This window comes from Phyllobates terribilis, unplaced genomic scaffold (genome assembly GCF_046119375.1).
Source record: "Phyllobates terribilis strain yellow unplaced genomic scaffold, ASM4611937v1 Scaffold_5__5_contigs__length_657084704, whole genome shotgun sequence".
In the NCBI taxonomy this organism is placed as follows: domain Eukaryota; kingdom Metazoa; phylum Chordata; class Amphibia; order Anura; family Dendrobatidae; genus Phyllobates; species Phyllobates terribilis.
The window spans coordinates 82,775,394-82,800,655 of record NW_027362765.1 but is presented as its reverse complement, the minus strand read 5'-3'; the positions used below and the strand labels follow the sequence as shown (position 1 = coordinate 82,800,655).

The window sequence follows — 25,262 nt, the reverse complement described above, 5'->3', positions numbered from 1 at the left end:
TTTACTGGATTATTCAAAATAAAATAATAATTCAAAAAAATGGCCGCCACCATGATTAACTGTGCAGTTTAAACTTCTGAGGGATTATGGATAAAGGCATTGCAAATATAATGTCTCTCAAATGTGGAGAGTTAAATGTAAAGTCTATTTATTATGGATATATAATGTCTATTGCCGGACAGGCCTTATGAAGGCAGATATTTTGGTAAGAAGCAAGTACAAAAAAATAATGTTTTTATGATGAATTTCTATGCAATAATAAATATTTTTATTGAATTTTTTGTGGCTTTTTTTCTCTGCATTTCTGTTTCTTCTTGTTTCTTATTTCTGAATTATAATGTAAGTGGCCATAATGTGTGATGGTCTCAACTTATGGCTTTCCAGTAGTTCGAAGTTCCAGAAGTTAACTCCTAGAATGTCCTGGCAGCCTAATGCAGGGCCTGAAGGAGCTGTGCTTGACCAAAGGGGCGAGGCATGACTTCTAACTTTGGTGTGTCATGGTCCGTCCACATAGGGCTTGGAGGGGCAGTGCTTGACTCCTAACTTTGGTGTGCCATGCTCCACCCACTTTGGGCTTGAAGGGGCGGTGTATGACTCCTAACTTATCTGTGTCATACTCCACCTACTTAGGGCCCGAAGAGACTGTGCATGACTTCAAACTGTAGTTTGTCATGGTCCATTGACTTAGGCCCTGGAGGGGTGGTGCATGACTCCTAACTTTGTTTTGTAATGCTCCACCCACTTAGGAGTCATGCACCGCGCCTAAAGGCCGTAACTTTGGTGTGTCATGCTCCACCCACTAAGTGCCTGAAGGGCCTGTGCTTGACTCCTAACTTTGGTCTTTCATGGTCCGCTTCTGCTTAGGGCCTTATAGGGCAGTGCATGCTTTGTCCACCTTGGTCTGTCTTACACCACCCACTTAAGGCCTGAAGCGGCTGTGCTTGACTCCCAACTTTAATGTGTCAAGCTTAAGGCCTGAAGGGTTGGTGCATGACTCCTAACTTTGGTCTGTCATGGTCTCTCTGCTTGGGGCCTGAAAGGGGCAGTGCATAACTCCTAACTTTGATGTGTCATGCTCCACCCATTTTGGTCTTTCATACTCCACCCACTTGGGCCTGAATGGGCTGTGCTTGACTCCTAACTTTGATCTGTAATGCAACCTCTTCTGAAGGTTTCTTCCCTAGTAAAATAATAAAACTTATACTCACCGCCGGCGCCACCACCGTTCCAGCGATGTTTGCACTGGCTCTACCGGGGATCGCTTAACATTCTTATGTCACGCAATCCCTGCTGCCAATCAGAGCTGGCTTCATTCTCCCAGTCTTCGGACAAATCACATATATCCGGAAGGAAGTGGGACACTCTCATTTCCTCCGGATGTATGTGATGCATAGTGGACTCCTGACTCAGGTCTTTCATATTCCACCTGCTTAGGGTCTAAAGGGGCGGTGCTTTGGTCTGTCATGCTCCACCCACTTAGATACTGATCCAGCCATAGCACAGAATCAATTATTTATTGTATGTTTTTTTATTTAATGACAAAAGGTTTTTTTTTACATTGAAGCACAAATACAAAAATCAAGCCAAGGCCACAGGAACGCAGGTAATTACCAACTATTCATGAGTTACTCAGCAACAGCGGTTTGGCTGGAAGGCAACAGAAAATGCTAACAAACCATACAAAGGAGCAGTAAATCCGAGCGGGAGGTCAGTCGTCCTGTTGCTGAGATACCACAAACGTAAATAATTAGGGTGTTGGCAAATTTCACTTCACTCTGAAACATGGACCTTACATCTCCGTTTTACTTTTAAAGTAAGCCCTTTTACATTTTTATTTCAGTTTAACTTTTATTTTAACTATTGCATTTTTTCTATCATTTTAGATATTGCATTTTATATATTTTTTGTATAAAGTTTTTACTACATTCTGATTCTCATTTTTCTTATATTAACTGATCATAGATTGAAAAAGAGATTTGTTTTTAATTAGTGCTAAGGAAAAAAGGAAAAAATAAAAAATAAAATAAATAAATTATATATATATATATATTAATATTTATTATAGTTTAATTATTCTTTTTATTCTTTTTTATGCTAGCTTTTGACAATGGAGGATAGGAAGGCCAGGGTGCTGTCGTGGAAGCCAGAGCCGACTCCAGAAAGATTAGAAACAAGTTACTTTCATCAGCTGCTCAACAAGCGGATGGTCTTAAATGCCCGAGATGATGTGGTCAGTCTTGTGCTCACTTTTGTACAAGGTTATTGGGGGTAGGATTGCAGATGCTAAGCATGGGGTCCCTTTAAATTTTTTTTTTGCTAATTTCAATTCTGTGCATGTATAGGGTCTATGTAATTTGATTGTGCCATCTGGTGGTGTCTATAGGAATTGCCATTGTGTAAGTGCATTTTTTCGTTTTCATAATTATATTATTATTATATTTATTATGTTATGCAACTTCTTAGACAATGTGTTTGTCTTCATATTCTTCCATGGACATAAAATAAACTATAGTGCATTGCAAATGTATTCAACCCCCTAAAAGTCAGTAGAGTTGTGGTCCCTTTGTGGAATTTGTAGTTAGTCTTCTGTGTTTTTTTTTCTACCGGTGTACTAATGACGGTACTTCCTGCCCCTATACTTTGGCAGCTTATTGTCCCTATGATAACACTATCGGGCACTAAATACCGCACATAATTGTGCCTTTCACTAAACCCTAAAAGTAAATATTGACTTGGAACCTATGGTTAATGAGTAACTGTCATTTTATTTTATTTTTTTTATAAAGCAATAGTATATGTGAAAATAGACAACTTTGTAATATATCTTATCCGAGAAATCTGCTTCTTTCTACTCCTGGACTGAGCTTACTTTCTCAAAATCCGTCCTCCGTGAATAGATTTCCTCATTACTGAGATAGGAGATGACAGTTGGTGCTCATAAAGTTCTATGGAGAACTGCAACTGTCGTTTTAGGAGAATGTCTGTGTTTGCCTCTAGCTCCTCCCTCCTCCATAGAATTTTAAAAGCACCAACTGTCATCTCCTATCTCAGTAATGGGAAAATCTGTCTTCACTGAATATAGACTTTACCCATGAATTGACAGTGAAATATCAGTCCGGGGGGAGAAATAAGCAGATTTCCTTGATAAGATATATTACAAAGATGCTTAATTTCATGTGAAGTATTGATTATTGGAATAAAAATCTTGAAATTTTGCATATGATTATAATATTTATATTTTATCTAGAAATCACTTCTGCACCGGCTGATATTTGTGTCTAAGATTTCCCCAAATATGGCTGATAAGAGAGACCTTGGAGGTAAATAAGGTGAATTACAGCAAGTGTCCATTCCTCGTAGGGGTGATCATGTGTAAATACTTTGGGGCACGCAAAGGGGATGGTATTTTGGTTCGCAATGGCAGCCAGTGCCAGAATCAAGAACCTACAGCTCAATAGAAATGTAGTATAGTAATCCCAATTAGCTACGTCGCTCACCTCATGTGCAGGGCATTGCAGTAGCTTAGATATCCATAGTTACACGACCATTAGCAACTAACTGTCACTCTGAGTGGTCGTAACCATAGATACCCAAGCTACTGCAATGCCCTGCACAAGAGGTAAGCAACATTGCTAATCAGGAGAACTATACTAAATTTCTAATTGGAGGTATCTGCTAATATCATTATTATTACACCTACTACATATTGGGATAGGATCTTGGAGATGGGAATACCCCTTTAATCCTACCCATAGATCAGTTACACATGGATCTAATGGGGTAATGGCTAGACTCTACTTTTGTGTAGAATCGAGGTTCACCTAAGTACCATGTGGTCAAATACTAGCGAGTGGATGGTCTAAAGGTGCCCAGATTTGTGCCGACTGAACACTTATTATTCCTCTCGGATCCACCATGTACATGCACATTTGGCCGAGTAGGCCAAGAAGTCTGGGGGCTAATCTATCCGACACATCCTGTTCTTTGACTTCTGCCATCGGAGAGGACCTAGACATGGTATGAGGGACCTTAAAGGGTTAGTCCGGTCCCACTTACTTCCTTATCGGGGCCGCTGACGTTGCCTTCACTGATACCTGCTGGAACATGTGTGTGACTGGCAGATATCGAGCACCCGTCCTAGCCATTAGGATAGAGAACATGCACAATATCCAATACCTTTTGATGGGTGTACCAGCAGGTATTGGTGGTTGTGACATTGCTGTCCCAGTATGGAGCCGGAATAACCCATTAAGGTCAATGTTCTATATCTACTGGTGGTCCCAAAGATCTGCTTTATTGGCTCGACAGTTGGGAGTCAAAGATGTCGCTAGTTTTTCGATGTTGCCCATACCTTCGTGATGTTGTTGTCTGACACAAAATTCATATCTCGTATCATAGAATACTGGGAGAAGCGATTTCAGCGGTATAATCAGGGCGAGAACGTCACCGGTCTTCTGCTCTTGTATCCTGCGTACACCATCCACTGTGTGGAGGTAAGAAACGACCCCATTCAAGGGAGTACCTACCATAAAGGCCGAATATTAGGATGTTCTTCTGATAGGGCCGGGACAGAGACGGCTTTCAGGTCCATACAGGCCTTTGAGAGACGGAGTCCCACTGGGCCCTGTTTTGAGTTTTCCTTCTCGCCTTCCAAGAGTTATATATTTTTTATTTTTCTGTCACTGGAGATGTATGAGGCTTGTTTTTATTTGTGATACAAGCTGTACTTTTAGATTTTAGTTTGGGGTCCAAACTCTTTTTATTTTATTTTTTTCGGTGGCAAAATGGCCTCATTATACTACATCTCCCATCATGTTACTGACTTTCGGTAGGTTACACATATACCGTCTTGGATTTCGAGAAATACTCCTAAGACGAGACACTTTTTATTTCAGTCTAGTGGAGATGTCCTCTACTGTGTCATCCGGGATCTTCAACGAATGACGAAACAAGGGGACAGGTGAGTAGTTGACTGCGATATGGGACATCTGGATTATGGGTTGGGGGTAATAACCAAAATTTACACAATTTTCATAAAACGCCAAGAAAGTTTCATCAGACCCCTCTCCAAATCTTCTTAAAATACCTTTTAATGGAGATGTATAGTATTAGAAAAACATGGCTCCTTTCTTCCAGGAACAGCACCACGCCTGTCCACAGGTGGTGTGTGGTACTGCAGCTCAGCCAAATTAACTTCAATGGAACTGATCTGCAATCCATAATGCGCCTGGCCCTGTTTCCGGAATAAATCTGCGATGTTTATGTAATCCTGGACCACCCCTTGAAGACCAGGCTGTTTTTTTGGCCTTTAAAGTATTTTTTCATTTTACCTTAATTTTTTTTTAGGGTGACAAGGGATCTCCTGGGTTTTCCATTCTTTTAATTTTTTATTAAACCATAGCCCATACAGCTCCAGAGTTAATTTTTATGGTCTTGACCATGAGGCGTACCTCCAAGGATCCTCTGGGGCGTGTCTTTAGGTTGCTCCTCATGTTTACCTTGATTGCACCAAATGAGGAGGTCCATATCTTTAGAACTGTAAGGCGAATTTTACAAAAGAAAAAAGCAAAACCCTTAGGGAAGCAGCAGATATAAATTAAAAACGGAGTCAGTGAAAGGTCCTCTTTAAATGCACATTTGATGTGACTACCCCAATGAGGATTTCTTTTATTGCTTCTGATGTTGAAAAATTAGAAGAATCAGACTTGTGCCAATGGGAAATCGACCCATCTACGGCTACCTCTTTAAGATAAAAACCCTTGAGACCTATTTTGTTATGACCACATGCTATTCATAGATGTATTTTTTTCCCTATCAGGGCGCTTGTTTTGGACCCTAAAATTGTAGTGATGTCTCATAACATCCCCAGTCGCCTTTTTAGCCAGTGGAGCTCCAAAGTTTTGAATGTTCCTGGTCAGTATTTGGGAGAGAAGTTCAGCGAGGAGGCCACAGAGGGGATCATCAGTGAGTGTCTGACCAAGATGCTGAAGATTGGGAAGCACCTCACAAAATACCCCAAGGTCTGTGGGGGGAAAAGGTGGGGTGAATAAGTCAAAACTAGCTGCAAATCTAATCCAAAATGAAACAAAGCACAATTAAAAAAGCAGAATACCATTTAAGAAAAAAAAATCCCATTGGAATCTTTGTCTTAAAGGGGCTGTCCATTTTTGCGTCTCAATCCTTGCACAGAACACTGTGCACGCTGTCAGGATTCTCTGGGAGCGGGCAGTAATGTGACACATTCCAACTAGACATGTCCGGCCTCACTCAAAGCTGCTTACGTCTAGTTGGCATGTGACCATGTATGCAAATCACATACTTGCAGTCACGCACCCGCCCGCACCCAGAGAATCCTGATAGTGCGCGCTGTGAGGATTCACAGTCTACAGTCACTTAAAGTGACTCCGGACTTGAGCCTCAAGCCTGGACAACCACTTTAAGCATCCCTCAGTCTTTTTTTTCCAGATGTTTAATAACCCTCAGGGTAACCAATTATTTAATTTTTAAATTAACATTTTCAGGGCTCCAAAAATATCCCAGACTCTGTGTTTGAGAAGGTCCCGGAGCTGATCATCCCACAGGCCTCCATCATGCACCTCTTGCAATGTAAAAATTTGCTTACAGCAGAACAGTTCCTGAAGATGTATGACACCCCTCTATATATAATACAGGACTCCGGTAAGTCCCAGAACCTAGGAGGTTCCTTCCTGGAAGCAGGACGTCAGTCCACACATTGGGTAGCTGGGGTTAGGGCATTAGTTTTTACAGAACATGACATTAAGACCTCCATAACAAAACGGGATATTGACAACTACAAATATACCTGGTAATGAGACCATAAGACAATCCTATGGGGGTCATTAAAAAATGTAAATTTAAAAAAATGGGAGCTGCATTGGAGTAGTTTGCCAGCAGGTGGCACCACATCATCATATCAAATACAGATTTCAACATATTTTTGGGCCTCGTTTGCACAATTTTATATAAAAAAAAAATTTAAATTTTGAAGTTACTGAATTTGAGGTCTTAGTAAAGATTTCCCTAAAACTGTAATTTAGGGATGAAGGATCTTAGTGGGCGGTATTAACTTTTACTGTTTGATACAGAGAGTCTTAATAAATAATATTTGGTGAGTCCGCTTAAAGTGCACCAGTCAGCAGGATTGTTCTCAGTAAACTACATACACTGTCAGGTGGGCGACATTACACTGATTAATATGATACCTTGGTTGATGAAATCTGTCCTGTGGTTCTTGTGTAATCTTTAATTTCACTTTGGAGATAATGATATGCTTGTGCTTTGGGGTGAGACTGTGGGGTGGACTATATCTGGTGCTCTGCTTATATATTCATCTGTATGCTCTTTTGACAGCTCACTGTGCCTTCACTGACCTGCCTCCTACTTTACATAATGCATCTGGTAGTGCGGGGCTAGGTAGAATAGGAGGCAGGTCAGTGAAGGCTCAGTGAGCTGTCATAATAGCATACAGATGAATATATAAGCAGAGCACCAGATAGAGCACCCCCCACTGGCCGCCCCGAAGAACGAGCATATCATTATCTCCAAACTGAAAGTAAAGATTACACAAGAACCACAGGACGGATTTCATCAACCAAGGTATCATATTAATCAGTGTAATGTCGCCAACCTGATAGTGTATGTACCGTAGTTTACTGAGCACAATCCTGCTGACAGGTGCGCTTTAAGCTAAATACTAAGTTGTTAATGGAGTTCGGAGGTGCTGAGTCTTATCTATGTTTTTCTAAACCTGTTTGTCTGGTTAAAGGACATGTGTTTTCAAGTTTAAACCAGACCACGGTGTAGGTTTCCGAAATCTGCTGGGGAGGTAATGTAATGTCTCAAAAGACTAACTCCCAGCATGCTGTTCTTCAGTAGATGCATTACCATAGCTTCATGCTGTCCTCATCTAACAATAGACTATCTGCCGAAAAGTCCATATGTTAACCCCCGACTACTGTATGTGGTTACAGATATACAGTATATCGATATCATTAAGGACACATGGATTCAAAAGGCAATGCTTTATATCCCATTTCAAGATTTAAAGGGGTTGTCCAGGATAGGTTTTCAATATCTGATTAGTGGGGGTCCAACACTGCAGCCGGTAGAGCTAGAACGCTACAGCTCAGTTTACTGTGCAGTGGCCATTCTTGGTATTGCAGCCTAGATCACATTCACTTCAATAGGAGCTGAGCTGCAGTACTGAGAAAGGCCACTACATCGTGTATGGAGCTGTGCTTTTCCAGCTCTGTATACTGCATACATCCGGACCTGGGGGTGCTGGGTGCTGGACCCCCACCGATCTGATATTGATGATCTATTCTAAGGATAAGTCTTCAATATCTTAGTTGTGGACAACCCCTTTAACCATCCTTCCTTTCCTGTATAGGCTGCGTTCACACTGTGCATTTTTTAAACATTTTTGGTTGCTGATCTCCCAATAAGAAATACACACCACATCTCAAATGAAAAAAAATATATTTTTTTCAAAAAGGCCATGTGAACTCAGCCTTAAAGCCTCATCTACTTTAGAATGTTTTTTAATCATTGTGATTAAGAATAAAAAAAATGTATCTCCTCTTGGGTAAACTCACCAAAACCCATCTAGCAGACAACAGATGAAGGGTCCCCATACCCATTAATGCTGGCCAGACCCCGCAATTTCTGCTGACCAGCTCTCACTGAACAGATCATGTTGGGGGAGATAAGAATTGGGCATTATTTATTCAAAGCCAAATTTTTTTTGTTTTTCTGCTAGATAAGCAGTTGCCACAAGCGTCTGACCGCGGCTTACTCCCTGTCCCCTATAGGAAAACGGGAAGTCAGGAAAAATAGCTATTGGCCAATTGTGAGACAGCTCTCTGGATTGTAGGGGTACCTTTTATTAGTGATAAAGATCTTTACATTTGTTCACTTTTAAGCTCCCCCCCCCCCCAAAAAAAAATCCAGATTTCTAAAATAAAATATAAAAAATTTAAACAACAAAAAAAAAACATTAAAAATTTTCAGTTTAAAAAAATTCAGGCATCAGACAAGTCATAAACTAAAAAAAAATCTTTTACTTGGTCATATAAAGTCAAGTATCATTTAATTTTTTGTTTTTCTTACAGATTGTGTTTGGCCGACCCCTGTTCAATTGAAGCCTTTGAAGACCCGATCTTTTCAATGACAAAATTTAAATTTTTATTCGTAATACTAATTGGGGACAGATTATATTTTTTTTACTGAAAATTTTTTTTTTCAGTGTTCCATAAATAGAAGTTTTGTCCATGATCAAATTACATACTGTATTTTTCGGACTATAAGACGCACCGGACCATAAGACGCACCTAGGTTTTAGAGGAAGAAAATAGAAAAAAAATGTAAGCAAAAAATGTCACGATGCACTGTTAAGGGGGAGGGGGTCTGCTGCTGACACTGGTATAGGGGTAATGTCCCCCAATTCTGATAATATCCCCCTTCCTGACATATATGCCCCCCTTTCCTATTATACGTGGCCCCCATCCCCATCCTGGTATGCATGGCACCCCTCCATCCTGATATGCATGACTCCCCTCCATCCTGATATGCATGGCACCCCTCATCCTTATCCTGGTATGCATAGCACCCCTCATCCCTATCCTGGTATGCATGGCACCCCTCATCCCTATCCTGGTATGTATGGCACCCCTCATCCTTATCCTGGTATGCATGATATCGCTCATCCCTATCCTGGTATGTATGGCACCCCTCATCCTTATCCTGGTATGCTTGGTCCCCCTAATCCCCATCACACTGCATATAAAAAAAAAAATAAACACTCCTACTCACCTTTCTTCTCTCTCCACCAGCGCTGCATCCTGTCTGCCCTCACTGATCTCGCCATGTGAGCCGCGCATGGCGTCACTACCATGCGCGGCTCACAAGGAGAGATCAGCTGCCGGAAGTCACTGCTCCACACGCCTGGACTGTATGCGCGGGGAGCAGTAACTTCATGCTCCTTAATAGCAGCACACAGCGTAGCAACAGTGCGGCTCCTGCTGCTGCCGGGCGATCGCGTGTGCTCACTATTAAAGGGCACAAATATTCATACCCTCCCCACGCCCATGTGTGCTGCTATTAAGGAGAATGAATATTCACCCCTCCCCATGCCCACTGGCGTGGGGAGCAGTGAATATTCATTTTCTTTAGCAGCGGGGACAATGCAGGCTGCTGCTGCCTCCTGTGCCCCGCTCCTTCGCCGCTACCGCTCCCCCCACATCCCACACCCCACACAGTATATACATATACCCCCCCAACATTTGGACTAGAAGACGCACCCCCCATTTTCCTCCAAAATTTTGGAGGAAAAAAGTGCGTCTTATAGTTTGAAAAATACAGTAAATGATTTCTGACAAAGTTCAAGAACTATTGAAAAGATTTTCATTTGTTAAATGTAAATGCTTAGGAATCATGGATCTATTAGAGTAAGGCTAGGCTCACACAACCGTTTCCTCTCCATCCGAGAAAATCGGTCCAGTTATGCTAATCGCACTCTGATCGGAGCAGGATCCGATTTTCTCGGAGGCGTAGAGAAAAAAAAAAAGTTTCTCAACCTTCGCCATTGTGTCCACCATGAAAATCAGATTGGGCAGGGAGTGTCTTTACTCATTATGCATCTATGAATTCTGCTATTTACAGTTATGTAAGAAACGTCTGAATTTATGTATGGAACACCGATATTCATGATGGCTGTAAATGAACAAATACTCCGGAACTCTTTCGGAGAATGTCGGAGATCACATTCCTGTGTAATTTTTCTATTCTCACAGGATGTAAATCCCAGAAACTTTTAAATTGGAGTTAGCATAGCTCTAAAAGATCTTATTACAATTTTCCTTATTGCTAGAACTGCTTTTTAACTTTTTACAGAAACCGTTATGGAAAAAATTGGAACTTTCCAATGAAGAAAACTGCCTTGCATGCTGCAATAAAAATATAAATAATTAGAAAAAAATCATGTTTGAAAAACTATATGCGAACTTAAACCTGTTCCAAAGGTGGTAGTATAAAAATACTGGTCAAAAAAATATTTTTATTAAATATAAAAAAATTGGATTCTGTGTAGCCTGAAGCAAGACAGGATATGTAACCTGGATATCAAAGATACCCCAATACCTCTATATAGTAAGTAAAAGGGGTTGTCCACTACTGGGCAAACCCTTCTCAATCTGAATGTTTGCCCCCGTCAAAATAAAAATTACTACACTCATCTCCCATGCCGCTGTAGGGCTCACGTGACGTAACATCCTCACGTGAACCCTGGGAACGCGAGTGCCGACAATGTTGGCGTCAAGAGAGGTGAGAATAGGTGTTTTTATTTTAACAGGGGCAAACATTTAGATCAATAAGGGGTTTTCCTATTAGTGGACAACTCCTTTAAGAAAGTAAAAACAAATCCATCATGAAACTTGTTTTATTTAATACATATTTATTTTATTTTTATGTATTTTTTATATATAAAAAGAAAGACAACTTTAGAGCATTGACTCTTGGGGAGAGAGGAAGGGAAGCTATGGTTTCGGTCCTGTTGGTGTTACCACAGATGTGTACGCACAGATACAATATAGTAATTGGCAGGATTATCACATGTTCAGACACAACATTGGAGGGCATTGCCCCACGTGAAATTCATAGACTGTACACGCCGAAATGCTAAAAAGTTGACGTTATGTTTTCAGCGGTGCATAATCATAAAGTCTTGGGTGTTCCGTTGACGTGTTGCATACATGGTCGGTAGTTCTGTACAACGATACGGTTTTACACGGATATGGTGCCACTAGGGTTTAAAAATTGTGCATAAGAACCTCCATAGGTAACACATACAGGGTGGTAAAATATTGAATTTGGAAAAAATTGTTCAAAATTCACCCCAAATTTGCAAGTTTCTTCAGTTTTAACATAACCGCGATGATCAATTTTATAGCGTTTTTTGAATAGTTTTCATAGATTCCAGAAGAGTATTGTCCACAGTCTTTTCTTTTTTGGATGAAGGGGAAAAATTCTACTCTAATTTTCATTTACTCTTCCCGTAAGTCCAGGTTGGAGAAGGGCCGATGAGCAAGGGAACAGTTCAAGGGAATTTTCCAGTTTTAATCTGAATTATTTATTTGTTCCAATGGGCAAATTCACAATTCTTACATTGACAAATTTTACCAAAATTTGGTAAGTTTGTTCACAAACATAAAAAAAAAAAATAATCCAAAATTAAAAAATAACAAAATAAAATACAGTTTTCTATATATTGAACAACCATTGCTTGAGAAAAAATGTAAACATTTCAGTGTGACAGGAAAAATATATATAAAATTGGAGATGAGAGCGGGAACGATGAACTCTTTTTCTAACTATTTACATATATTTTTGGAAAATACGGCCTGATAGAGCTGTATTTTTCCCTTTCTTTACAATTATACATTAGAATCTTATATAGATAACAAATACATATATACATTATTCAATATCTTTCCTATAATAGACCATAAACACCTTACCTCATACACTCACGCATACACAAGCAAAAAAAAAAATTATATAGCAATTTCTCCATAGATATCTATATATAGTAATTTTTTTTTAGAAAATATTTTTCTTTTAACGAATCCCATCAACCAGGCCTTAGAAACCTCACATTATGATATAGGTAACTCATTTTTAAATTATCTTTGTAGGTAATCTATCCTTAAAAATTTTTTACAGGCAGCATATTTTATTTTTCACATATAGTATAAATGCTCTTTAATGGGTGTTTCAAATTTTTCCTGATGTGAAATGGGTAATAAAAAAAATCTCCTTTTATTAATGTGTGTAAAGTTTAATTAAAACCTCAATTTGAAAAATAAAAAATAATTAATTTAATATAGATAAACCAATTACATGGTTAGGGTTTATTTTATACTTATTTTTTTTTTAGTTTTTTAAATTCAGTTTTTCTTCTGAAAATGACATGGATAAATAATGTGGATAAATGACGTGATAAATAAATAATTTGGCACTGCTGTTGGCTCTAATTTTTTGAAAATTTTAATTATAGTGGTAGTACATTTTTAGACTTTTTATATTCCAAATTGAAAATGAAATTCAGGGAAATTGCCTTTTTTTTAATTTGTGGGAGAATTTTTTTTTCTAGGAAATACAGTTTTGAGCATACTCCACACAAAAAAAAATGTAGACAAAATACTAGATGAACACAATTGGACGCCCTTAGAAAGTTAACAAAACTCCATCCATGAGTTTTTGAAAATTATAAAACTATCAGCGAGGAAAAAATAAAACTCCATCCATATCAACCACTGAGAATTTTTTTTGTTATCTAATTCTATATGGACTGAAATTTTGAATTTGGCTTATATTTTTCCAGAACGTTTTCAATATACTGGTTGAAATAAATAGGTGTTTTCAGGCAGCATTTTATTTTATACTTTTAATTAAGCTTAGGTACTTTGGGAACTTTTTTAAATATACAGGGGTAAGTGTCTTCCGACTCCAAATTTTTTTCACATTTTTAATTGGGCCTAGATTTTATTGTACAGGCCTAAAATAAGGTGTCACCTGACACAATTTTTGTTTGTTATATTTTTATTTAGGCTTAGATTTTCAGTGAATTTTTGTTAATATTCAGGGATGAAACAAATAGGTGTCTACTGGCACCATTGTTTTTTACATTTTTCTGTAGAGTTATTTATAGCAGGTTTTTTTTTTTTTTTTTTTTAATGTGCTTGGAAACCCTAAGTCAAACAATGCAACAAAAAACCTGCATAACCAAAAAGATCAACTACAAAAACAAAAATCAACTCCCACATAGGACGTAGTCACAGCTATAAAGGGTCATGGCCTTAAGCCGATTACACAGATTCGACATTCACGGTCTGCGTACGGACCGGCCTTGGAACGACTGACCCAAACGCAACAGCCTTGTATTTCTCATATGTGCATATGAGGCTGTTGACCTTGGGTCAGGAGTAAAGTTGGTACGTCTGAGAACAGACCGGCCTTGGAAATACTGACCCAAATGCAACAGCCTTGTATTCCTCATATGTGCTTATGAGGCTGTTGACCTTGGGTCATTAGTAAAGTTGGTACATCTGAGTACGGACCAACCTTGGGTCGACTGACCCAAACGCAACAGTCTTGTATTCCTCATATATGCCTACAAGGCTGTTGAGCTTGGGTCAGAAGTAAAGTTGGTACGTCTGAGTACGGACCAGTCTTGGGTCGACTGACCCAAACGCAACAGCCTTGTATTCCTCATGTGCATATGAGGCTGTTGCGCTTGGATCGGGTCCTGCGAATCGATTCATACCAATTCTACTCCTGACCCATCAACCACGGTGGCAATCTTTGACGGCTAGATGGGAGCTGTGAGAAATGCCTCTTGCCTGATGGTATCTGAGGCTCTTCTTTTGATTAGGCGGCCTGGCATGACAGCACAAGTGCGTCACACTGCAACAATGAAAGGCAGGCTAATCTAAAGAAGAGCCGTAGATGCCTTCAGATAACAGGCGGGTTCTCTTGGCTCCCGTCTCACGCCCACAGATTACTGTTGTGGCTGATGGACCGAGATGCGCACCACCTCTAGTCAAGAGACCAGCTGACATCGTGGTCCATACTCGGACTGTGAATGATGGATGTGTAAACCTAACCATATACTGCCGCATTTATAAGGAAACTTTTCTATAAAGACTGTCAATGGTCAGGGACTAGTGTTGAGCGAGTATGTTCTGTTAACCCTTTCGCCGAGTATGCTCGGGCCGAGCTCCGAGTAGTTACAGCTGCTCGGTGATATGTTTGAATCGCTCCCGTGTGCATGATTTACAACTGTTAGACAGTTTTAATACATGTGAGGAATGTCTATTTCTTACACATTCCTCACATGTATTAAAGCTGTCAAACAGTTGCAAATCATGCACACGGGAGAGATTTAACCATATCACCGAGCAGCTGTAAATACTCGGAGCTCGGCCCGAGCATACTCTGAACAGAACATACTCGCTCAACACTATCAGGGACTTGTCACAATTTGTAAAAAGCACAACAAAAAAAAAACAATAACTTTGCTTGGAAGATCCAAGAATATCATATGTACTAGGATTTCAAAAGGGAATCTTTTTTTTTTTTTTTCTAGTGTCCATATTTTTTTTTCTCCTAGTGGGAAATGTAATATTTGTAGCCCTATCGGGCAAAGCTAGAAAAAAAAATATCCTTGAACAAAGGCAGACTAGGGCTCATATACAGATTGGCACAAGTTTGGCTGTTGATCGCAGTGGGCACAAATTGAACTTAGTGTCAGAGGGCCGTGCTCTCCGATTCTTCATCTGATTCCGTCCTGCCTTCGGCGGCGCGCCTCTGCTGTTCCTGTTTCATGGCATCACGTTGCAAGGCAGTATCGATTTCAATGAGAATAGATGGAATGTCAAAATGGATGATATCTGGAAAAGCAATGAGCAGGATGTTGTATATTAGTAATATATTAGTCTCAATTTTGTTACTCAGCTGCTCGATTCCAGCTTTTTGGATGCATGAATTTTTTTATTTATGTGGTTACAATGGATACAGCATTCGTGAACCCCAATTTTAAGCGACCTTTAGTTTCCGTTGACTTGTCCACAATTTTGGCAGTCTTTTTTTCTATCACTAACCTAAGAAATACTTTAACTGAATACACAATTTCACTAAATTAGCTTATCTTTAATTTACTTGTCCAAGGTGGTTTTCACACAGGCTGTTTTTGTTACAGCAATTTTTTATGCTGTTTATCCGTTTAGATTTCCTGAATATCAACTAATGAGAATCAGATTTTGCTTCTGAATTGTGGTTCAACAGAAAAAAACACAAAAAGAAATGAAAATGGACTGGGTAGAAATGATGGTACCCCTAGAAAAGATTGAAAATAAGTTGACAGTAGGGACATGTGAAGCTAAGGTGTGTCTTTTAATTAGCATCACAGGTGTCTACAAACTTGTAATCAGTCAGTTGCCTATTTAGAGGGTGAAAAGTAGTCATTGTGCTGTTTGGTATCCTGGTGTGTACCACACTGAACATGGAACAGAGAAAGCCAAGGAAAGAATTGTCTCCGGAGATTAGAAAAAGAATTATAGACAAACATGTTTAAAGGTGAAGGCTATAAGACTATCTTCTACAGCTTGATGTTCCTGTTACTACAGTCGCACATGTTATTCAGATGTTTAAGGTCTATGGGACTGTACCAACCTCCCTGGACGTGACCACAAGAGGAAATTTGATGACAAATTGAAGAGACTGACAGTACGAATGGTAACCAAAGAGCCTAGAACAACTTCCAAAGAGATTAGCGGTGAACTACAAGGTCTAGATACGTCCGTGTCAGATCGCATGATCCATTGCTGTCTTGGCCAAAGTGAACTTCATGGAAGATGATCGAGGAGGAAACCACTGTTGAAAGCAAATCATAAAAAAGCCAGACTGCAATTTGCCGAAATGCATATTGTCAAGCCACAAAGCTCCTAGGAGAATGTTCTTTGGATAAATGATACAAAACTGGAGCTTTGTGGCAAGTGACATCAGCTCTATGTTCACAGATGCAAAAACGAAGCAAAGAAAAGAACATTATACCTCCTGTGACACATGGAGGAGGCTTGGGTAGGTTTTGTGGCTGCTTTGTTGCCTCTGGCACAGGAAGTCTTCAATCTGTGTAGGGTACAATTAAATCTCAAGACTATCAAAGCATTGGAGAATTGCGCTGTCGATTGTCAGAGAGCTTGGTCTGAGTCTCAGGTCATGGATCCTCTACCTGGATAATGACCCAAAACTAAGCTAAAAACATCCAAGAACAGCTGAGAACAAAGCATCGGTCCCATCTGAAGTGGCTTCTATGAGCCCTGATCTAAGTTCTATTGATCTTCTGTGGAAGGAGCTGAAACCTGCAGTCTGGAGAAGGTGCCTTCACACTTGAGACACAAGGAGCAGTATGCTTATGAGGAGCGACCAAAATACCTGTGGACGGGGGCAGAAATCTCAGTGAGACTTACAGAAATCGTTTGGTTGCAGTGATTGCCTCAAAAGGTTGTGGAACATATTACAATATTGTCCAGGCCAGGGTTATAAGTTGATTTTTTCTGTTGAGCCAAAAAAGCCAAGTTTGATTCTCATTACTGATATTCAATAAATTTACATTAGAAATTACTTTTGTCAATTTCAAGTTATTTCAGTGACCATTGTGGGCTTTTCTTACTTTACCAGAAGGTACCAACAATTTTGTCCATGTGTGTATAATGTCCACAGTAGCCAATGATTAAAGTACATTTTCCCAAGTCCATCTATAAATTTTATGAAAGCAAATAAAAACCTTCTAGCCTTTACCCTTGTTACACGAAAGACAAGGGTAAAGTCATCGGATCTGCCGACCAACAACACCTCTGCCATGCTGCAATAAGTCTACAACTTCCCATCTATCCTCAACCGACCTGTTCCCTCACAGTCCTCAATATGCTTATCATAAATTTATTTATTAATATTTTTATTTGTATGATGTAGCCAAAAACCCCTATAATTTAAATACTGCATTTTAAACTTTTTTTTTACATTTATGTCTACCCCTTCTTTTTGTAGGATACTTATGGCTTTCCAATTGGTGGAAATCGAGCAGATATTTTTTTCAATTTGTATATGCTTGTAGGGACGACAGGGCAGGACAAAAATATTCTATTTTTACCTTTTTATTTATCTCCCAAATTATCCCTTTAATTCTGCCACGTGTAGTGTAGTCATACATGCACAAATCGGCATTGATGTTGCTACATCATACTTAAAGGGGTTGTCCACTACTTTAACATTGATGGCCTATCCTTAGGATAGGCCATCAATGTCTGATCGGTGGGGGTGCGACACTCGGCGCCCCAGCCGATCAGCTGCTCCCCCTTGTTGGCGGCAGCCGGAACTGCTCAGTTATGGAGCGGCACAGCTCAGTCGAAGGAATAGTGGCCGCGGCTGGGTACTGCACTTCCGCCCCCCTAATGATTTGAATATGGGGCGGATGTGCCGTACCCGGCCGTGGCCAATATAGAGATGATGGAGCTGTGCTGAGCAGCTCTGGCCGACACACCGGGTACATCTGATCGGCAGGGGTGCCGAGTGTTGCACCCCCACCGATCAGACATTGATGACCTATCCTAAAGGTAGGCCATCAATGTTAAAGTAGTGGAAAACCCCTTTAATTTCCTAAATGCATGCAGCCACTGCTTATATGTGATAATCACTCGTATACAGAGCAAACAGGACTAGGGTAAAGCTGCCAAAAATTGCTGGCATCGGGCAATTTTTGGATTCCTGAGATAGCAACTATTCTATACATTATAAATACATTAGTACATAAGAACCTGAGACAAAAAAATTATTATTTCTAGCAGGCAAAAAATGGGTTCAAAAAGATTTGTATGAAATATTTTTTTAATGTATTTATTTTTACAAAAATTATGTTCACGGAAGCCGGGATCGCATGACCTGCATGTTCCCTGGATGCCCCTGTATACAGATGAGGCTTATTAAATTACAGTTACGGCTGCTGATCCGTATAAAGTTACCAAGCATGTATTCCCATAACTTTCTATTAAAAGGGTTGCCCAGGGTTAGAAAAACATTATTGCTTTCTTCCAAAAATAGCCCCACATCTGTCCACAAGATCGTGCCTGCTATTGCAGCTGAAGTGAATATAGCTGAGCTGTAATACCACACACAACCTGTGGACAGTTGTGGCGCTGTTTTTTAGAAGAAAAAAAAAAAGCCACCATGTTTTTCTCATCATGCATAGCCCCTTAAAGTCGATAACCCCCTACAATTAAAACTCCTGATATGTGTTAATACCACCGACACCACAAAAATAATTAAACTCCAACCAACACAACACTAAAAAGACCCAGACATCTATGTCACCGACACGTCTAACTAGACAAAGCCTTCAACAAGCAACGGAACGAGCAAAACGTCTGGAAACAAGGGGTAGACCGTTACAGATTGGCTCAATAGGGGCCTTGCATTGGTGGACATTTTTTTTTTGGGGGGGGGGCAAGCGTTAAGAGAGACCAGAGAGACCAAGCCATGCAGTTTTTTTTTTGGCTTGCAGACTCATGCGAAGGCTGCTGCCGGTAGGAGAGTTAGTGCTGGGGTCGTACATACAGCCGTCTAGAGTTCGTGGTCCTTAAAGGCGAGCCTTCTTGAAAATGAACATGCCATGGTGTAGAGCGGTGCCATGTATGATCGTGAACTTACAGTGATGGGCAGCAGACTGCATGTTCATTTTCAAAAAGTCTCATGAGAAAAATAACTAAAAAAAAATGTTGGCATCGGGACTCTGAGACAGCTATGTGTAGAAGCATTGACCGAACACGGGAAAATAGGCAACAGTGCAGCAGTGATGGGCAACCAAATCCGATTATAGAGTGGGCATCTTGTTTTTTTTGTATAGACGAGGGATGCCCTCTAACACAAGCACAACAGACCCAAGAACTACCTGCAAAGTGCCGAGAGTGACTATACCTAGACACTCCACCTGCTACTGAGCTTGGAGGTTCTTAGCCCAAATTTTTTGTGGATTATTTTCTTTGGTAACTCTATTAGTGGGTGGTTGTCCAGATTTATACCATGACACAATTTTTCTTCACTGATCTTGAGTTATGTGCTATAGTCGAGTCACATCCAGAGAGGTCTTCAAAATGTTGATGTTTGACATTGGTAACAGACTATGGTTATCTCCACTCAATAGACTGACAAGAGAATTTTTGGCCTAAGACTCCTTCTGCTGACAACTATTCTTCCCCTCTCCCCATACTCCTTTTCTTTATCTCCTGTGGGAAAAAAAGGATTAGGCCTGTTGAATCCAACATGTTTGATCCTTCTTTGCCCTCAGGGAAAGTCTGGATATCCCAATAGATATTAGATAGTCAGTGGTTATGGTTGACTTTGTGTTGTCACCTTAAAGAGTAATCGTAGTTTTAATTTTTATTTCATAAATCAATAGTACACATGAAAATAAGAAATTTTGTATTATATCTTATCAGAGAAATCTGCTTCTTTCTCCTCCTTGACTGATGTTTCAGTCTCAATTAACGGGTAAAATCTGTCTTTAGTGAATAAAGACTTTCCCATTGCTGAGATGACAGTTGGTGCTCATAACATTCAATGGAGAAATGTGTAATTTCAGGAGAACTTGCAGCAGAATGTCTGTGTCTGTCTCTAGCTCCTCCCTCCTCCATGGAAGCTGACAGTTGATGCTTTTAAAATTCTATGGAGGAGCCAGAGGCTGACACAGACATTCTGCTGCCAGGTCTCATTTCTCCATAGAACTGTATGAGCACCAACTGTCATCTCCTATCTCAGTAATGGGAAACTCTTTATTTACTAAAGACAGATTTTACCCATTAATTGAAAATATTGAGAATGAAAGATTAGTCCAGGATGAAAAAGAAGAGGATTTCTCTAACAAGACATATCACAAAGTTTCTTATTTTCACATGTACTATTAATTTAAGAAAAAAAATGTAAACATTTTTTCATTGCTTAGCTGTAACAGTCACTTTAGCTTTGGATGTGACAGGAGTATAAGACATGACGTAACTCAACATTATATGCAAATTTTAACTGAGAAATGGTTTAAAAAGTTGGAGCTTTTTTTTTTTAATATATTTCAGACAGATAAAATAAAAATGATATGGAACTATGATGATCTGTGCATGTGCTAGAGAGAACATGATGACAAAAATGGTTGGCACAATATTGCATTTTGGTTGCTCAAGACTGCTGGTAGCATATGGTTAAGGTGGGTGTGAAATGGTTGGAGCTCCAGCTTACCAGGAGATTCCCCCTCACACATATCCAACACAGCGCCACTCACGTCAAACGGCTGCGAGGAAACGGGAAGGGAGAACGAGGGGAGACAGAGGGAACACAACATAAAAAGAAAACAAAAACAAAACAAAAAAAAAACAATAAACAAAACGCTTAGTGCTATAGTTGGTGGGAAATGAACAATGAAATAAATGGGCATTTTTTAAAAAAAATATATAGAAAATTACTTAAAAAAAAAAGTTGGCATTATATTTTCTCCCTTAAATTAAAAACAATTATTACATCTGGTTGTGAAAAAAATAATAATTTTAGATATAAATGTATAGTGGGAGACACATGCCAACGAGGACTACTTACCTGTAGACATACTATCTCCAGGAGACAGGCCATCTAAGATACTGTTCTCTGAAGACTGAGGACTGGAAGCAGACTGACTTGTGGGAGGCTGTGGAGGGGGGAGTGAGGGTCTCTGTCTTGGTTTGGGAGTAGGACGGGATTTTGTTAAAGTGCTGGTCACAGAAGGAGGAGACGCTAGGTTCGGTGTCAAAGCAAGAGAACCTTGGTAGCTTAGTCCATAGGGTGAAGGGGTGCTAGGAGGGGTTGGGGAAAGACTGATGGGAGAAGGTTGACCCGTTGACTGATCTGAAACTGCCCCTGTCTGAGTGTACGTGATTTTGGGTGGAACAGGCGCTAGTTTCTTAGACACTATGGACAGAAAAAAAATAAAAATAAAAGGATTGTTACATGAGGTCAACATTGTCCATTCACAACGGCATGACTGTATTGGGTCTGTATGGAGAGGACCATCTTACGTCATCCTCTCCCGCTACCTACCAAGTTGCATCTCAAATGTACCTTTCCTAAGAGAATGAGGACTTTGCTCTGTCGATAGCTGGTTCAGCCCCATTCCGCCTGCAGACACCATATGACCAGTGCTAGGACTTCCCTTTGGCCCAGATACAGGAGAAAGCTCCTTCCCCTTCAATGTACTGCAAAATAAAATGTCAAGCTTCGTAAAAAGAGATACTCGGAATTAGAGTGAATTATCTTTGGACAAAGCACAAATGATCAAGTGAATTTTTTTTTAAAACATCTTAAAGGGGTTTCCAGGCTTAAGATTAATAACATCCTTAGGATAGGTCACCAGTATGAAATTGGTGGGGACCCGACTCCTAGCACGAGGTACTTTGAGCTCAGATGTAAACGGTGAACAGAATAGCAAAAGTAGTTTACTGTATTGTAGCCGCTGACCAATTGAAGTGAATAGGAGTTGAGTGGCAGTACCTAAGAATGGCCACTACTTAGTTGTACAAGTTTTGTTCAATGTTTATATCTGGTCTCCACCAGAGCTGATAACAGCGGATTGATATAAGCTCCTGGGTTTCGGCACCTAAAAAATTTGATATTGATGATCTTTCCTAAAAATAGGTCATCAATATCTTAAGCCTAGAAAACCCATTTAACTACTTACTCTATGAGTCTAAGAAAAAGTGGATCTAAAATTAAATGTTTAAATTTTTTACATTTTTTTCAAATAAGAATGGAAATTTCTGGTAGATAAATAAGATTTATCTTAACATGCAATAAGTTTAGAGAAAATATCTATGAAGTTTTGTAAAGTCTACAGCTCCAAAGATTGAGTAACTAACGAAAACTTTGATTTTGTGTTGCACTTGACTGTTTTTCTTGAAGGGAGATTTCAGAATATAAACTAATAGGCACAACGGCACCAAGAAAATAAATCCCTCTTCCTTTTTCTACAGACTTAAAGAGCACCTATCACCAGGTCAAAAGTGTTTCGTTTTTGGTCTTAGTTTATTCGCACTGCTCCTCTGATAGAGATATGGGCCTTTTTATTCAGTGTAAATTTTTATGGTCTTCTTTACCAAGGTCTTTACCTCACAGTTGCTCACAGGATTCTTGAGGGCATAGCTCTGCATTATTGGCCTATGAGTACCACCCATTTAGTAAAGTACATAAAAAGTATTGCTAAATAAAAAAAGCTCGTAACACCGAATCCGCATGGAAGATTTTAAAAAAACAAAACATAATACACAAGTGAACAGCGGGAATATAATAAGAACAAAACAAAACACTTTTCACCTGGTAAAAGGTCTACTTTTAGGCTGAAGAACACCCAAAAAGGGGAAGAGAAGAGGAAGCAAGTTATCTTGCAGCCCCTTTAGGCCAGTTTCATACATCTGACATTCATGGTCTGACTGCAAGATTGGCCACGGGTCTACTGGTCCAAATTAATACAGCCTCAAGGGCAAATATGAGGCTTTTGAATTTGGGTTAGGAGACCCGTGGTCCACACTCAGACAGTGAATGTCGGCCTTGTAAAACTGGCCTTACTGGCACTTTGTGGGACTACTTCATAGGTGCGATTGTGCCCTCTAGTTTATACAAAAAGTACTACTTTCAACTATTTTAACTAGTATCCTCCAATGTCACCATAGAGAATACCTTAAAAATGTCACTCCAGGGAACCTTACCCCATTCTCACTTAAAAAAAACTTGTCATAGGGGCACTCAAAGAAAATCTATAATTGGGTCATGCATTACTGAGAATTGATTTAGATTTTAGAGTTATTTTAGAATAGGAAATGCCCTGTCAAAGCCGAACTTGTGGGATCAATGGTGCCTACTAAATGGCCATGTTAAAAAGATTGTTCATTTTCTCCATGCTCTTTTTGTTAGATGGTTCTCCCACAAATAATTTGATTAATCCTGGAACCCTTAGTCATCAGCAGAGAACCTGGCAACAAGTGTTACATTTTCCTGCAGCGCCACCACAGGACATATGAAGCATTGCATACTGCACTGTGTAAAACATGGTCGTAGTCGTGATGAGTCCTCCAGTGACAGTCGCTTCATGTAGTTGTTTATTGCTCAAGGTAATTAAGGCTCTAAACTCCCTTCTTTATTAACACAAAAATGTTAGTATTTAAAAATGAATTGAATAAGACAGGCAATCCCTTTAAGTGCCGATCAGTGGATCAAGAGAAGAAACCTCTTAGACTACAGAACATTTGGGGAGCCCCTGACCAGTCTTGGATGAGAAATCCTGTTTAAAGACCTATTTTGACCTAGTTTTAGGAATTTAGTGGAAATAGTATAGATGAAGTAATATAGGGGAAGTCAAATTCCCCTGTAAATCCACCTGCAGACTACAAGCTACCACCTATAAAATGACCGTTGTAAAGAAAGTCTTCAGTCTGCTAAAGTGGGAATTCTAACTCTCCACTGAAGGTAGGAATTCCTATTACGGAGAAAAACTCCTTTTTTATAAACCGTTTTAGGAAATGAATAGTAATGGTCCTCTGTCCAGGATCCTGATTTCTTGTTCAGAGTAGAAGCAGGTACAAAGAGCGTCTCCTGGTCTAAAGGACCTGTCCTGCATTACACTCTCTGATGTGAAATGTGTCATTTCACCTTAGGTGGCGCTGCAGAGAAATTGAGCACTTACTGTAAGACTTCCACACAGATCACATCTCATCACTGACTGGTTTCAGGAGGCAGACAATTTACAATCAACTTATTGTCAAGCAACCATTCTAATAAGCAGGCATTGTCCAAGTAGAGAACTTGATTCCAGGTCAAAAGTGTCAAGTTTTTGCTCTTATTTTATTCCCGCTGTTCCCCGGAGTAATCCGCTTTTTTACTTTTTAAAATCCATCATCCGGTTCTAGAGATATGGGCCTTTTTATTTGCTATTTTTATGGTCTTTACAAGGAGGCGTGGCATACAAAATCCTCAGGGGCGCGTATTTAGGCTCCTCTGCATAATTACCCTATGAGCAACGTTCCCTTGGAACATAAAAAAACACTTAATAAAAAGGCCAATATCTCTGGAACCATATGGCGGATTTAAAAAAATAAAAAAACTGAATACTCAGGGGAGCATCTAGAATAAAATAAGAGCAAACACTGGCTACTTTTCACCTAGAGACAGGTTTTATTTAATGTAATTTAAAGTCTAAAGATGAAAGGTGAATAAATTAGTCTTTTAACAAGATGACTATATTAGACACTTTGACCAAAGGACTCCCACAAAAGATTTTTTATACCTTGGGCCAATTGGTCTACTTGACACTCGATTTTATGTAACTTTGGCCAATTCGTTTACTTGACGCCCATTTTTATGCAATTTGGACCAAATGGTCTACTTAAAGCCCAAGTTTACGTTACATTAGGCCAATTTCTCTACTTGACATCCAATTTTTTGAAGACCAGGTAAAAGTTATCATCAAGTAACTTAGAATCGTGAACCTATAGGGTCCTCAAAAAGTTCTCTAATGGAATCTATTCACACGTGAAAGACTCCAAGGTTCTTGATCCCTGGCATCATTTCTCATTTTTCGAGAATTTTTCAACTTTCTCTTTTTCTATTTCGGAATAAGAGGT

At 39.6% G+C, this 25,262-nt stretch overlaps 2 protein-coding genes across 13 annotated transcripts in view; one reads left to right on the top strand and one right to left on the bottom strand.

Moving 5' to 3' along the window:
- The first annotated feature begins 1,663 nt into the window (after nucleotides 1–1,663).
- LOC141272118 (testis-expressed protein 47-like) lies at nucleotides 1,664–12,592 on the top strand. Of its 2 annotated transcripts, XM_073682451.1 has the most exons (9): nucleotides 1,664–1,813; nucleotides 2,099–2,230; nucleotides 2,343–2,396; nucleotides 3,248–3,320; nucleotides 4,399–4,493; nucleotides 4,896–4,960; nucleotides 5,819–6,020; nucleotides 6,522–6,678; nucleotides 9,132–12,592. In XM_073682451.1, the coding sequence occupies exons 2-9, from the start codon at nucleotides 2,108–2,110 to the stop codon at nucleotides 9,188–9,190; spliced, it is 828 nt and encodes a 275-aa protein (XP_073538552.1). In that variant the 5' UTR covers nucleotides 1,664–1,813; nucleotides 2,099–2,107; the 3' UTR covers nucleotides 9,191–12,592. The 2 variants fall into 2 exon arrangements, with proteins under 2 accessions (XP_073538552.1, XP_073538553.1); XM_073682452.1 differs by lacking the exon at nucleotides 2,343–2,396.
- Nucleotides 12,593–14,967: 2,375 nt separating this feature from the next.
- Nucleotides 14,968–25,262, bottom strand: part of ARHGAP44 (Rho GTPase activating protein 44) — a 134,398-nt gene continuing 124,103 nt past the window's right edge. For 10 of the 11 annotated variants that reach the window (XM_073682439.1, XM_073682446.1, XM_073682449.1 and 7 more), the window contains 3 exons: nucleotides 21,712–21,845; nucleotides 21,214–21,561; nucleotides 14,968–15,467 (listed from right to left, as the gene is read on the bottom strand). In XM_073682439.1, the coding sequence (XP_073538540.1) occupies nucleotides 15,325–15,467; nucleotides 21,214–21,561; nucleotides 21,712–21,845 (625 nt within the window). In that variant the 3' untranslated portion in view covers nucleotides 14,968–15,324. Of the gene's footprint in view, nucleotides 15,468–20,859; nucleotides 20,912–21,213; nucleotides 21,562–21,711; nucleotides 21,846–25,262 lie in introns of all 11 variants that reach the window. The other variant, XM_073682445.1, reaches the window with a different exon arrangement.

Excerpts from the sequence above, each read along its gene's own strand:
- LOC141272118 (XM_073682451.1), top strand. The coding sequence starts at position 2,108 with ATGGAGGATAGGAAGGCCAGGGTGCTGTCGTGGAAGCCAGAGCCGACT. Across the intron at positions 6,021-6,521 it reads ACCTCACAAAATACCCCAAG|GGCTCCAAAAATATCCCAGA; the intron begins GTCTGTGGGGGG and ends TAACATTTTCAG. Across the intron at positions 6,679-9,131 it reads ATATATAATACAGGACTCCG|ATTGTGTTTGGCCGACCCCT; the intron begins GTAAGTCCCAGA and ends TTTTTCTTACAG.